This window comes from Oncorhynchus clarkii, chromosome 32 (genome assembly GCF_045791955.1).
Source record: "Oncorhynchus clarkii lewisi isolate Uvic-CL-2024 chromosome 32, UVic_Ocla_1.0, whole genome shotgun sequence".
Taxonomy (NCBI): Eukaryota; Metazoa; Chordata; class Actinopteri; order Salmoniformes; family Salmonidae; genus Oncorhynchus; species Oncorhynchus clarkii.
The window spans coordinates 16,715,514-16,730,513 of NC_092178.1; the positions used below are offsets into that span (position 1 = coordinate 16,715,514).

At 43.7% G+C, this 15,000-nt stretch overlaps 1 protein-coding gene across 11 annotated transcripts in view; it reads right to left on the reverse strand.

Moving 5' to 3' along the window:
• LOC139391712 (engulfment and cell motility protein 1-like) overlaps nucleotides 1-15,000 on the reverse strand; it is a 195,343-nt gene that overhangs the window by 89,891 nt on the left and 90,452 nt on the right. For 6 of the 11 annotated variants that reach the window (XR_011629600.1, XR_011629602.1, XR_011629601.1 and 3 more), the window contains 7 exons: nucleotides 11,454-11,489; nucleotides 9,235-9,334; nucleotides 8,626-8,777; nucleotides 6,835-6,913; nucleotides 4,357-4,407; nucleotides 3,700-3,822; nucleotides 518-646 (listed from right to left, as the gene is read on the reverse strand). Coding sequence is in view for 7 of the 11 variants with exons in the window: in XM_071139198.1 (XP_070995299.1) it covers nucleotides 518-646; nucleotides 3,700-3,822; nucleotides 4,357-4,407; nucleotides 6,835-6,913; nucleotides 8,626-8,777; nucleotides 9,235-9,334; nucleotides 11,454-11,489 (670 nt within the window). In the remaining 4 variants the exon portion in view is untranslated. The remainder of the gene's footprint in view (nucleotides 1-517; nucleotides 647-3,699; nucleotides 3,823-4,356; nucleotides 4,408-6,834; nucleotides 6,914-8,625; nucleotides 8,778-9,234; nucleotides 9,335-11,453; nucleotides 11,490-15,000) is intronic. The other 5 variants (XR_011629603.1, XM_071139199.1, XM_071139201.1 and 2 more) reach the window with 2 other exon arrangements.

Here is a 15,000-nt window from a genome sequence, read left to right on the forward strand (position 1 = left end):
GGGGGCCACACTTCCTCCTTCCAGACACAGAGAGGCAGCACAGCAACATGTCATCTTCTAAACCAATTAACAACAGTACTCAGGGAGGGGGCTTGTTTTCTTTCTCCATCTCAACCCTGCGGTAGCTGTTTGTGTGAATACGCCATTTAGCATAGCTGCATTCTGCTGTAGTCCTCTGTGTGTGTGTACTGTCTGTAAGGCTGTAAACCCAGAGGGTTAGCGTGTGTCTGTGTGTGTGTAGTTGGGTATCACGCCACACATACACAGGGCTGGATTCAGCTGCCATGCCATCCCCTTATCTGACAGTGTCCCAGTCCTCTCCCTACTAGTTAAAAATAAATAAATAAATAAAAGAGCTCCACTACTAAAGAACATGTCTTGCCTATGGGTCTGCTATACCGACATCAAAACGAACTAGTCCAACAGCGGAAGTTTTGGGGATGCAGAGGCTCAAACATTTTTCTTGTGATGTATAATGAGGCCCAGTTTTGCAGATGTTTGTGTGTGTGTGACTTACAATGAAGCCCAGCTTCTTGTAGTCCCGGGTGTACATGGACTTCCTCTTCTCGATGCTGCCACTGTTGTTCGGCTCACACTCCACGTCGAACGCAATTCTGCGCAGCTCAAAGATGATGTCTCTTTGGGCCTAGGCAGACATAAGAGGAAAAAGCATTCAGATATAAATACACAGTAAAAACAAGAAAACGTAACAAAACATAAGCATTATTCTAAAGTAAGTGGTTTGTTACAGAGAACTTTCACTGGTATTTCTCAGGTAGAGAGAGAGAACGGGGGGGTTGGAACCAAAAATATATACATGTTTGATATCACTGGTAATTAGTAACCAGGTCATAGCACTATCTCTGCTACATCCCTAGTTATAAATGATGTGGTTAACGGTATGGATAAAAGGCAATGTTGTGCTGCCCGCTTCATTGACCTGCCAAAGGCTTTACATACTGTTGATCACTCACTGCTTAATTCAGAGGCTTTCCATACTGTTGATCACTCACTGCTAATTCAGAGGCTTTCCATACTGTTGATCACTCACTGTTAATTCAGAGGCTTTCCATACTGTTGATCACTCACTGCTAATTCAGAGGCTTTCCATACTGTTGATCACTCACTGTTAATTCAGAGGCTTTCCATACTGTTGATCACTCACTGTTAATTCACAGGCTTTCTATACTGTTGATCACTCACTGTTAATTCACAGGCTTTCTATACTGTTGATCACTCACTGTTAATTCACAGGCTTTCTATACTGTTGATCACTCACTGTTAATTCACAGGCTTTCCATACTGTTGATCACTCACTGTTAATTCAGAGGCTTTCCATACTGTTGATCACTCACTGTTAATTCAGAGGCTTTCCATACTGTTGATCACTCACTGTTAATTCACAGGCTTTCTATACTGTTGATCACTCACTGTTAATTCACAGGCTTTCTATACTGTTGATCACTCACTGTTAATTCACAGGCTTTCTATACTGTTGATCACTCACTGTTAATTCACAGGCTTTCCATACTGTTGATCACTCACTGTTAATTCAGAGGCTTTCCATACTGTTGATCACTCACTGTTAATTCAGAGGCTTTCCATACTGTTGATCACTCACTGTTAATTCAGAGGCTTTCTATACTGTTGATCACTCACTGTTAATTCACAGGCTTTCTATACTGTTGATCACTCACTGTTAATTCACAGGCTTTCCATACTGTTGATCACTCACTGTTAATTCAGAGGCTTTCCTCAATTGGCCAAGACCAGGCTGCATGTCACTGTTTTAAAAATGACTTGACAGATATAACTCAGTATATATCTACTGATGGTGTTAAATCCGATTTCCTGGATATTACGAAAGGTGTCCCGCAGGGGTCGATTCTGCATCCTGTACTTCTTACTGTTTACAATAACAATATCGACTTGTCCGTAAAAACTTGTAACCTGCACTTGTATGCCGATGTACACTGTTGTGTATAATATTTCCCCCACGGTTGACCAGGCTCTATCTGAACTACACTCAGCCTTTATTGTATTACAGACATTTGTTATTGACCTGCAATTAGTACTAAATGCAGGTAAAACTAAATATATGTTCTCTAGAGCGCATAAAAATATGATTTTGATAAGCATATGCACTTTGCATGGTGTCCATATTGATAATGTCCCTGCTTACAAATATCTGGGCAACTAGATAGATGAAAAGCTGTCATTTAAAAAGCACCTTGATGAGTTTGCTTCCACTTCCTTAAAGCCGTTAGATGCCGTTTATCAACGCGCACTGCCCTTTATCAACGCTCACTGCCCTTTATCAACGCTCACTGCCCTTTATTATGGGTGACAGTTTTAGTATTCATCACTGCATCCTCTACCAGAAAGTTGGTTGGCCCTCGGTGATGTCATCACTGCATCCTCTACCAGAAAGTTGGTTGGCCCTCGGTGATGTCATCACTGCATCCTCTACCAGAAAGTTGGTTGGCCCTCGGTGATGTCATCACTGCATCCTCTACCAGAAAGTTGGTTGGCCCTCGGTGATGTCATCACTGCATCCTCTACCAGAAAGTTGGTTGGCCCTCGGTGATGTCATCACTGCATCCTCTACCAGAAAGTTGGTCGGCCCTCTGTGATGTCATCACTGCATCCTCTACCAGAAAGTTGGTTGGCCCTCTGTGACGTCATCACTGCATCCTCTACCAGAAAGTTGGTTGGCCCTCTGTGATGTCATTACTGCATTCTCTACCAGAAAGTTGGTTGGCCCTCTGTGATGTCATCACTGCATTCTCTACCAGAAAGTTGGTTGGTCCTCTGTGATGTCATCACTGCATTCTCTACCAGAAAGTTGGTTGGCCCTCTGTGATGTCATCACTGCATTCTCTACCAGAAAGTTGGTTGGCCCTCTGTGATGTCATCACTGCATTCTCTACCAGAAAGTTGGTTGGTCCTCTGTGATGTCATCACTGCATTCTCTACCAGAAAGTTGGTTGGCCCTCTGTGATGTCATCACTGCATTCTCTACCAGAAAGTTGGTTGGTCCTCTTTGATGTCACGTAGGTTGATACATTGCTGTTTTCATTTATAAAGCCCTTTTACAAATAGTCCCACTGTACCTAACATCATTACTAAACTTTAGACATACGAGTTACCACAACCGGTCTCAGGGATAGCTAACTTTGGAAATTCCTTTGGTCTCCATTGAGTTAGGTACATGTAGTGTACATGTAGTAGTTACGTACATGTAGTGTACATGTAGTAGTTCGGTACATGTAGTGTACATGTAGTAGTGTACATGTAGTAGTTAGGTACATGTAGTGTACATGTAGTAGTTCGGTACATGTAGTGTACATGTAGTAGTTCGGTACATGTAGTGTACATGTAGTAGTGCGGTACATGTAGTGTACATGTAGTAGTGCGGTACATGTTCGAAATCTTGTACCTAATTTGTGGATTGATCTTTTAAAAAATCTTACATTTGATTCAGAAAGCTGATTGAGGACCTTATTACTGATTCATGTTTTAGTTTTTTATGTTTTTCTTTCTGCTTGCATTTTGTATTTATATTTCGATGTGTGTATTTTCTGTAATGTATATAATTCAGGGCTCATCTGTAAAAATACTATTTGATTAGGCCTATGGCGTTTAAAATGTGATCAACAACTTGGGGGACATTGAGTTGAGAGGCCTACTGTACTGAACCTGGTCCTGAGGGTCCATCTTGGTCATCATGCGGTCCTCTAAGAGGTTAAAGGTCAGGACCTGCAGCACATACAGCTGGTGGGCCATTTCATCATTGATTGGCTTAGGGCTCCGGATCACATTCTAGAGGAAAGGGGAGAAAAAGAGAGAGAGAAGAAGAGACAAATAATAAAAAAATATATATAAAAATTAACAGGGATATAGAAAGTAAAGATAGAGAGAAAGAGGGGGAGAGGAAAGAGAGGAAGGCAGAGAGAGGAAGGCAGCGAGAGAGAGAAAAGCAGAGGCAGAGAGAGAGAGAGAAAAGCAGTGAAGAGAAAGGCAGAGAGAGAGAAAGAGAGAAAGGCAGAGAGAGAGAAAGAGAGAAAGGCAGAGAGAGAGAAAGAGAGAAAGGCAGAGAGAGAGAGAGAGAAAGGCAGAGAGAGAGAGAAAGGCAGAGATAGAGCGAGCTAAAGGCAGAGCGAGAGAGAGCGAGCAAAAGGCAGAGAGAAAGGCAGACAAATTTGTAAGATGTTTGCGAGTGTGACATTTCTCTGTGATATGATATCACATTGGAGCTGTGTGATAAACAGGAAGCGAGGGAACAAGAGAGAAAGATTAAAACCAGTGATGCAGAGGAGAGGTACAGATGGAGGGCATATGACTAGACACACTTACACTCAGTATGATGGAACGCAGCTGCTTCTGGGCTAGAATATGGGCCATCTCCTACACACACACACAGAAAGAGAGAGAGACAGAGAGAGAGGCAGAGAGAATGGAGCGAGAGAGACAGGAGAGGGAGAGAGGAAGAGAGAGGAGGAGGGAGAGGGGAGAAAGTAAGTCAGGTGTATTATAATATACATATCCATTACACAGAAAACACATGTTTCTTTCAGGAAGCTCTATATTCAAATTAAAGTGGATTATGGACAGAAAATATAAATGTTCTTGGTGGAGACACTATAAACTTCTGGAGAGACCAAAAAGTGTCTCTCTGTCTCAGTTTGATGAGTTAGACCTCCCAGCCAGTGGTGGTTTTTAATGACACACTTCATCTACTGGAGGCTAGAAAAGGTCGCTAATCAAAGTACACTTACTGTCAGAGGACAATCAAGGATGTTCACACTGCTCTCATCAAACTACCATTACGAGTGCAGTGAGGAAAGAAGAGTCAGATAGAGAGAGAGAAGAAGGGGGTGAGTCGAGACAGAAAAGAGGAAGAGAAGTGAAAAGGCATATTTTTGTTAGTGGTGCAGATCATTATGACAGCTATGCTGTGTAGCAGTTATCTTCCTCCCCCTGATCCTCAAACACACAGCCAAACCCTTTGGTTCCCATTAGATTCGGGACTATTGTGTGTCACCCTTCTAGTGAAATGATGCTCCAACACATGCTGGACTTCTTCTATACAGCTTACAACCCAGAAATGTAATGCAGTAATGCAGGGATCATCAACTAGATTCAGCCGCGGGACAATCTTTTCTTAAGCGGATGGTCAGGGGGCCGGAACATATTTGCAAATCATTTGTAGACTGCGGAAGAATCCCAAACAGATATAATATTTGACTTAAACAATCATTTCAAACCTGGCTTACATTTGTATACGATCCAAAATTCAAATCACTTGCCGCTGATTTGCTGGTGTTTTTACAGTTGTATGTCCAAAAATGTAAATATCTATTGATCTTTTTTTTTTTTGCTCCAAAAACTTGCGGGGCCAAATTTTAAAAAATGACCCGCGGGCCACCAGTTGGGGAACCCTGCAGTAACGAGTCTAAAAAGGTACGCTGATAAAAGGTATACCGCTTTTGTTTGTGCTTTAGTGTAGAATAGAGTGCAAATCAATGTTACACAAAAACACATGAAATGAGCATGTGAAGAACAAAAGTGAGCATTAACAATGTGAGGATTCTTTTTCATCTTCCACCTAATGTGCTGCAAAGGAAGGGAGTGTGTATCATGCATCGTTAACACTGTTTCCCTCTATTGGGAGGGCCTATTTCTGATGACAGCTAGGCCTTGTCTGATTGGTTAGAGCCCAGCGTGTAAAAGGCTAGCCCACGGAGAAGAACGGTGGGTGACGTCATCGGAGCTGAGAGAGGGTGTGTATCCTATTCCCTTTATAGTGCTCTACTTTTGACCAGGGCCCATCTTTATCTCTACTGAGCAGAGGTAGAGGGGAACGCTTATCGCCCTATAAAGGAGACGTATTACTGCACTGTTTAAGGCAAGGACGAAAGGGACAAACAAGGATACGTACACCCCCCCCCCCCCCCCCCAATCTGTTGATGTGCCCTTGAGCAAGGCACTCAACCCTAATTTCTCCAGGGTCGCCGTTGATAATGGCTGACCCTGGCCGTGACCCCACTCTACAAGGGTGTTTCAGAAAGGGATATGCACACCCTTGTCTGAAATGTAAGGCATGTTTTGAACTTGTTGTACCAGTCCCATCCATCGGAGTCAGCAGAAGGGAGATTGGACTGAACCCTTTCGCTCTCTGATGCATATAAATCAGTCCTCCTCAAGATCCATGTTCCCCACAATAAGAGACAAAGATGTGTGTGTGTATGTAACTGTGTATGAGTGTGTGTGTGTGTGGTGTGTGCGTGTGCACACGTATGTATGTATGAGCGCTCATGTGTGTGAGTATATATGACTGCGTATGAGTGTGTGCGTCAGCACGCGTGTGTATGTATGAGTGTGTATGTATGTATGTGTGTGTGGCTGTGCGTGCGTGCATGTATGAGCGTTCATGTGTGTGGCTCTGCGTGCGTGTATGTATGAGCGTTCATGTGTGTGTGTGTGGCTGTGCTTGCGTGTATGTATGAGCGTTCATGTGTGTGTGTGTGGCTGTGCGTGCGTGTATGTATGAGCGTTCATGTGTGTGTGTGTGTGGCTGTGCGTGCGTGTATGTATGAGCGTTCATGTGTGTGTGTGTGGCTGTGCGTGCGTGTATGTATGAGCGTTCATGTGTGTGTGTGTGGCTGTGCGTGCGTGTATGTATGACCGTTCATGTGTGTGTGTGTGGCTGTGCGTGCGTGTATGTATGAGCGTTCATGTGTGTGTGTGTGTGGCTGTGCGTGCGTGTATGTATGAGCGTTCATGTGTGTGTGTGTGGCTGTGCGTGCGTGTATATGAGGGTGTGTAACCTACCTGTCTCTTGTCCTCTGGGGCCTTGAGGAACAAGGCGTTAATCACAGCGATGGTGTAGGTCTGAATGTCCTGATCAGTCCTGTCATTAGATAGATAACAACAGAGAACCATGAAAAATGTTATAGTAGTGGTAGTGACTGGTTATAGTTATAGTAGTGGTCGTGTCTACAGTAGTAATGGTAGTGAGTGACTGGTTATAGTTATAGTAGTGGTCATGTCTACAGTAGTAATGGTAGTGACTGGTTATAGTTATAGTAGTGGTAGTGACTGGTTATAGTTATAGTAGTGGTGGTGTCTACAGTAGTAATGGTAGTGACTGGTTATAGTAGTGGTCGTCTCTACAGTAGTAATGGTACTGACTGGTTATAGTTATAGTAGTGGTAGTGTTGAAAAAGTCAGTAGATGAAAAGTTAGGATTGCCTGAACATATAACATTTGGTTTGGTGTATCGAACTTGAACGGTTCAAGAGTTACTGTTGGTGAGTTATATTATGGTAATTTATGCAACTGTCTATAGTTATAGTTACAGTAGTTGTGGTCAGTAGTTGTGTGGATGTGGTCAGTAGATGTGGTCAGTAGTTGTGTGGATGTGGTCAGTAGATGTGGTCAGTAGTTGTGTGGATGTTGTCAGTAGTTGTGGTCAGTAGTTGTGTGGGTGTGGTCAGTAGTTGTGTGGACGGGGTCAGTAGATGTGGTCAGTAGTTGTGTGGATGTTGTCAGTAGTTGTGGTCAGTAGTGTGGATGTGGTCAGTAGTTGTGTGGATGTGGTCAGTAGTTGTGGTCAGTAGTTGTGTGGATGTGGTCAGTAGATGTGGTCAGTAGTTGTGTGGATGTGGTCAGTAGATGTGGTCAGTAGTTGTGTGGATGTGGTCAGTAGTTGTGGTCAGTAGTTGTGTGGTTGTGGTCAGTAGTCGTGTGGATGTGGTCAGTAGTTGTGGTCAGTATTTGTGTGGATGTGGTCAGTAGTTGTGGTCAGTAGTTGTGTGGATGTGGTCAGTAGTTGTGGTCAGTAGTTGTGTGGATGTGGTCAGTAGTTGTGTGGTCAGTAGTTGTTGTCAGTAGTTGTGTGGATGTGGTCAGTAGTTGGGTGGTTGTGGTCAGTAGTTGGGTGGATGTGGTCAGTAGATGTGGTCAGTAGTTGTGTGGATGTGGTCAGTAGATGTGGTCAGTAGTTGTGTGGATGTGGTCAGTAGTTGTGGTCAGTAGTTGTGTGGGTGTGGTCAGTAGATGTGGTCAGTAGTTGTGTGGATGTGGTCAGTAGTGTGGCTACTCAGCCATGCCGGTACTAATCACACTGGGCTGAACCTATTATTCACTACACATTCAGGGATATAGGACGCATCCCAAATGGCACCCTATTCCCCATGGGTCCTGTTCCAAGTACTATAAAAGGGAAACAGGTTTCATTTGGGACACATACACTTGATCTATCTGCCATGTTTCTCAATGTATTACTTTCCTGTTCTTTCTGTTACAGTACTTCCCAATCATGGACACTAGAGAGCTGAAGTTCATTATATCAATAGAGATATATCAAGCGCCTTAGAGTAGGTGTGCTGATCAGTTTGGCCTTTTCGATCATAAGGAAAAAGGTTATATGGACAGGGGGGACCTGATACTAGTTTAGCACTCCTACTCCGAGACACATGATACATATGGCCCCAAATCTATTTTGCCAAATCTTCCTAAAGGTTAAAGAGTGTTTCATGGTAATCTGCAATTAGGGATCCTTTATATCTCAGGCATTTAATAATATAGCTGAGTGCAGTTGACCATGCAGCTCTTGCTCACCCCTGCAGATGGGGTATAAGCTGTCCGATGGTGATCTCTTGCGCCACCTTCTGGTAGAGGTCCTGACTGTTGAGCACCATGGACTCCAGAATGGCCAGGGACCGCTGCAGCACAGCCGTGTCCATGGCTGACTTGTTCACATAACCTGCAATCTGCAATAGAGAAGTGTTAGTAACTGACGAGAAGACACATACAAATAAAAAATTAAAAAGAGTCACATGGGGATTGTTATTCAGAGACTACATGGGCTCTATTTCAGAGGTATTTCAAAAAAAGTTTACAAACACTTTAATATCATGTAATTCCAGCGTGTGGTATTACAAACATGTTATTAACATGCGTAATACATGTTATAAACTGTTTGAGAGCAGGCACCTTTCTAATTCATATTTTTCAGTTTGTTCATACACATGATCCGCAATTCAACATGACTTAGTTTGTTTGTGCACCTTCTTTCTCATTTAGCACATGGTTTTTACACATGATCTAAAACACAACTTGATACTGGTTTGTTGGAGTACCTTCTTGATGAAGGTGACAGAAGAGCACACAGCCCCGCCCACCACACAGCCCCGCCCCGCCCACCACACACACTTAATGAGCAGGCACCTTCTTGATGAAAGTGACAGAGAAGGTATCCCAGGAGACGATGCCGTGGTCCATGAGCTCCACAAACGCTGTCAGCGTGAACGACAACAAGTCGCCGAAACTGAAACACAACAACAACAGCCAATAGAAACGTCTCTGCCACTGGTGCTGCCACGCGTATAGCTAAGCAGCCAAAAGCCTTGGTCCCAGGGAGAGCGGAGGAGAGGACAGGGTGAAGCCACAGCCAGGTATGTTGAGGGCACAGAAATACGAGAGGACGACGACTGCGGCTCCCGATGGGTCAGACAGATGACTCAGTCCTTCATGAACAACCTGAGGAAACAGAGAGCCAGCAGGAGCCAGACAGCGCAGGGGAGCAGAGCCACGTAGCTGGAGAGCATTCATTCATTAATCATTCCCATGCAGTTACTAGTAGATAGTTATTAGTAGAGACTATAGTTGACATCAAAGGAGGAGAAGAGGAGGAGAAGATTTTTATCCAATGGTCTGAAAGCAAAGTGTTACAATTTGTTATGTTGAATCACCAACAGAAGTTCACAGGAAAAACAGCCTACATAAATCTCATAGAAAAATACAAATGATAAGCAATAAATGAAGATTATATAAATTAATTGCTGTTTTGACATTTTCAGAAATTCTTAACTGTGTGATTAGTCATGACATAAACCTGAAATATTGTATAAATCAAAACGGTGAAGCACACCTCTAGATATATCACGTGGGAAATATTGTAAAATATTGCCCCCTGCAGTCAGATTTTAATAGTGCTTCATATTGAATAAAGTTGGCCAATAGTCTCCAATGCCCGACTTGAAAGTCATCTTTAATATTCAAAAAAACAACATGCCATATGTACTTTTTAAGTACAAACACATTTCATTAACATAATAAAAAAAAGCAAAAAAATATGTATATATGTTAAGAAATTCTACATTATAAATAATATAAAGTTCGTAAAAACAAAACCCATTCTAACAAAAATTTGGTTAATAACTTTGGACCAGACCAATTACAGGCTTAGCAACATACGGTTAATTCATTAACACATTTGGTCAATCACAGACAACATTATGGCTCACATCTCAGACACATTCATTAGTAATACTTGATTAATTAGTAGTACTTAGGCCACGGTTGGACTGGGGTGAGTAAGCGTTTGCACATGGCAGTGGGAAGTTACGTGATGTATGAGATGATCATGTAAATGTAAGTACATGATTCTACTAAAATGATTCTAGGTAGGCCGTCATTGTAAATAAGACTTTGTTCTTAACTGACTTGCCTTGTTAAATAAAGGTTCATTAAAAAGAAATACAATTCTAATGCAATAGACCTGTAACATTCTAAAAAAAGTTGACTCATTTAAGATGGAAGAACGACATGTTGACAAGACGAAAGAATGTAACCCTACAGAATGATGTCTTTACACTAGAGGGTGAGGACAGTGAACTGCAGAATATTCATATGAATAGGGTGTAAAGGACTGCCCAATTAACATCTCTAACAACCCACCACCACCAACACCTAACATTATAGTGCCCATCAAATGGGGTGTATTCATTAGGGCAAACTGTAGCAAAAACGTTTTGCGATGTAAAAACGTTTTGGAACTAAAACAAGTGTTTCTAATTGTTTCTAAAAGTTCAGGTAGGTCCCTCCCCGTTTCAGCCTGTTTCGCTTCCGTTTGGTTACTAGTGAATACACCCTTTAACATCAAGTTTAGAACCAAGAATCCAAGAAGAATCTCTGAATTTGGCCTGTGAGTTTCCTTATGAGTCATTGTCATGGTGCTCTTCAAAACAACGTCCCACGTGAAACAAGAGTATGCGGTTAGTTCCCTTTGAACATCAACCAATTGCCCAATACCTCATGCAAAACTGTGAGAACAATGCTGATTCGGTTACATGGCACACAGAGGATGAGTCTCAAATATCAACCTATTCCCTATATAGGGCCTGGGCCCTGGTCAAAAGTAGTGCACTATGTAGGGAATAGGGTTCCATTTGGGATGTATCCAGAGATAAACAAAACAAACAAGTTTGATTTCAAGATGAAAGCCAGTGATGGCAGCCATGTTGTTTCCCATCAGTTTAATAGAAGCACCAGTGCCTGAGTTTTGAATCATGCAGACTCAGTTGCCGGGTAGATTAGAGGGAATAGTACAAAGCCAGTCAGGGTAGTTATCTGACTGGGGAGGGGAAGGGAAAGGGAGGGCTTACCATGGCTTCATTATCTTCTGTAGTTTCTGATAGCGTCTGCAAAGATTTAAGAAACTTTGGCATCAGAGGAGAACAATGACCACAGAAGAAGGGGCTCAAGTCATAGTAGACAGATGGAGGTTATGGTTAGACAATAGACACATTGCCCGGGTGTGTGTGTGTGTGTGTGTGTGTGTGTGTGTGTGTGTGTGTGTGTGTGTGTGTGTGTGTGTGTGTGTACGATCTGTCACTGTAGCTTCTTTCTGATAAGACCAGAACAGGGGGCTGTATGGGATTTTCGTAATGAATAAGTTTGCATGGACAGGAGAGTCCTGATCCTAGACCAGCAGTCCTACTCTGAGATGCTTCAAACATATGGCCCCAGAGCCCAGACACATGGAGGTTGGAGATGGATAGGACGTGAACAGAGCTTCACAGTGACAACTCAAATGTAGATCGCAACACAAGGCTGACTTGCTCCAGTAACATGTGATACAATACAGAGAACAACACATTTGGCCAAACATAATTACACTGAGACCAAAGCCATAAAGATATACAGGGCTCTGGTTAACACAGGGGAATGGGTAGAGATAAGATGGTGATAGAAGGAGGATATTTGACCAAATAAACACACTCAAATAACACGCACAGAGAGATAGACAGACAAACAAAGCCGAAGTATGGTTTGGGAAGCAGTTGGAGTCAAAGAAAGAAAGAAAGAAAGAAACACACACACAGACAGACAGACAGACAGACAGACACACAACAGGCGTTGTTTGCAAAGATGGCAACAAACGGACCAAAAATGGCCAACAATAAATTTAAACAACAAAAAAACTCTCATGCGAGACCTTAACATCATCTTGTTTTGTGATAAAACAGTAAGCTTGCTACAAAATTAACATTTCCCAGGGATCCAAAATGTTCGCCAGTTGAAGTTGGTTCTACGGAACATTCTCAGCAGTTCAGGAATGTAATCAGCTATGTTACTACACCAATAGGGGGCGCAAAACTTCTTTCAATCACTGATCCAGTATCCCACATTAATACAGCATGTTGTCATGCCCCAGACTGGGATATTAGAAAGTACTGCTCCCTGGTGTCTCTTTTTCCTAAGCGTGTGAATTATCATATTACACTAGTCGGTCAGCAGGAATGTAGATGAGGATTGTAGATGATACACACACACGCCTGCACTTTCAAACTCCGGGGCTACGCTCTGTTGACGCAGGAGTAATCTACATAAAACATATTTAAAGAAAGAGGCCTGAGGTGGCAGTATGCATCATGGGGGAATTAAGTGGGCAGCACTGCTTATAAGAGCATGAAAGAGGTTAAATTATTAATAGAGAAATGAATATGCATTAAGAACATTTGCATTAAGAAAATTTTAATCAAGATCACAAAATAAATAATTAGCTTTAAATGGCACAATCGCACAATCTATACAGTAAAGGGAGACATGTCAACACTACTATGGGTCCTGGTCTAAAGTAGTGCAATATATTAGGGAATAGGGTGTTGCTTGGGAGGCACACATTCTAAATGTAAATGTGGTGGGTTTGAGTTTATTTACATTTTACAGGGACAGTGCACATTAATCAACATTTCAGTAAAAGTGCCGGTTTTAGCCAGCCGGCTAATTTTCAACCGCAGTCCCTGGGCAGGTTATTAAAAACAATTACAATATAGACAATCATTGAGCAGTGAACACATGCAGAGCAACATAGGACAAGCAAGACATAGCATACAGACAGAGCAACATAGGACAAGCAAGACGTAGCATACAGACAGAGCAAAATAGGACAAGCAAGACGTAGCATACAGACAGAGCAACATAGGACAAGCAAGACGTAGCATACAGACAGAGCAACATAGGACAAGCAAGACGTAGCATACAGACAGAGCAACATAGGACAAGCAAGACGTAGCATACAGACAGAGAAACATAGGACAAGCCAGACGTAGCATACAGACAGAGCAACATAGGACAAGCAAGACGTAGCATACAGACAGAGCAACATAGGACAAGCAAGACGTAGCATACAGACAGAGCAACATAGGACAAGCAAGACGTAGCATACAGACAGAGCAAAATAGGACAAGCAAGACGTAGCATACAGACAGAGCAACATAGGACAAAAAGCAGCAGGACAAATTTCATAAAAGATACACTAACAGAATGGAAGGTTCTAGTTCTTATATCCAGTTAGAGAGAGTGTGTGTTTGGTCTATCAGAGAGAGTGTGCGTTTGGTCTATCAGAGAGAGTGTGTGTTTGGTCTATCAGAGAGAGTGTGTGTTTGGTCTATCAGAGAGAGTGTGTGTTTGGTCTATCAGAGAGAGTGTGTGTTTGGTCTATCAGAGAGAGTGTGTGTTTGGTCTATCAGAGAGAGTGTATGTTTGTTCTATCAGAGAGAGTGTGTGTTTTTGGTCTATCAGAGAGAGTGTGTGTTTGTATCAGGGGAGCTGCTACTGACTGGGAAGTCTCTCTGGGCTTGGGGGCTTAATGAGGATGTCATGTAGCCGTGTGTGTGTGTGTGTGTGTGTGTGTGTGTGTATGTTTCAGACCACTGACGCCCTCTCAGCCAGTAAACGCTGTGTCCAGAGCCCCGGGCTAGCCTATAATGAGGGTCTGCTGGGAAAGACAAGCATTTGGTTGGATTCAGGGCTGTTCAGTACAGTGGGGTGACTGGAGACGGCTGACTGTGTGTGATTGAATGGGGGGGTGTACGTGTGTGAGAAAGAGAGGGTGTGTGTGTATGTGTGTGTCTTGCTTGACTGTGTGAGTCTCCAATGTGCGTTTTGACTCTGCAATCACACAGCATGACCCTGGCTCTCCTCTCCCTCCCTGGCTCTCCTCTCCCTCCCTGGCTCTCCTCTCCCTCCCTGGCTCTCCTCTCCCTCCCAGGCTCTCCTCTCCCTCCCAGGCTCTCCTCTCCCTCCCAGGCTCTCCTCTCCCTCCCAGGCTCTCCTCTCCCTCCCTGGCTCTCCTCTCCCTCTCTGGCTCTCCTCTCCCTCCCTGGCTCTCCTCTCCCTCCCTGGCTCTCCTCTCCCTCCCAGGCTCTCCTCTCCCTCCCTGGCTCTCCTCTCCCTCCCAGGCTCTCCTCTCCCTCCCAGGCTCTCCTCTCCCTCCCAGGCTCTTCTCTCCCTCCCAGGCTCTCCTCTCCCTCCCTGGCTCTCCTCTCCCTCCCTGGCTCTCCTCTCCCTCCCTGGCTCTCCTCTCCCTCCCTGGCTCTCCTCTCTCCCTGCCTCCTCCCTGCATGGGGTTCCAGTCAACATCACGGTGGAGAAACTCCACCTCAGCAAAATGCCACTTCCTGCCCCCGCCGTAACCTTCCGCTGAGACAGAAACCGCTTCCAAAATGACACCCTATTACCTATAGTACTTTTGCCCTGAACCCTATTGGCCCTGCATCAAAAGTAGTGCACTATATAGGGAATAGGATGCCATCTGGGACACAGACAGCTTACCAGGCCCAAAGCCCAGTGAGACAAGCAGAGACAGAGGCAGACCAGCATTTAAGAGGACACTGCTTGGGAATGAGGTGGGGCTGCCGGAAAAGA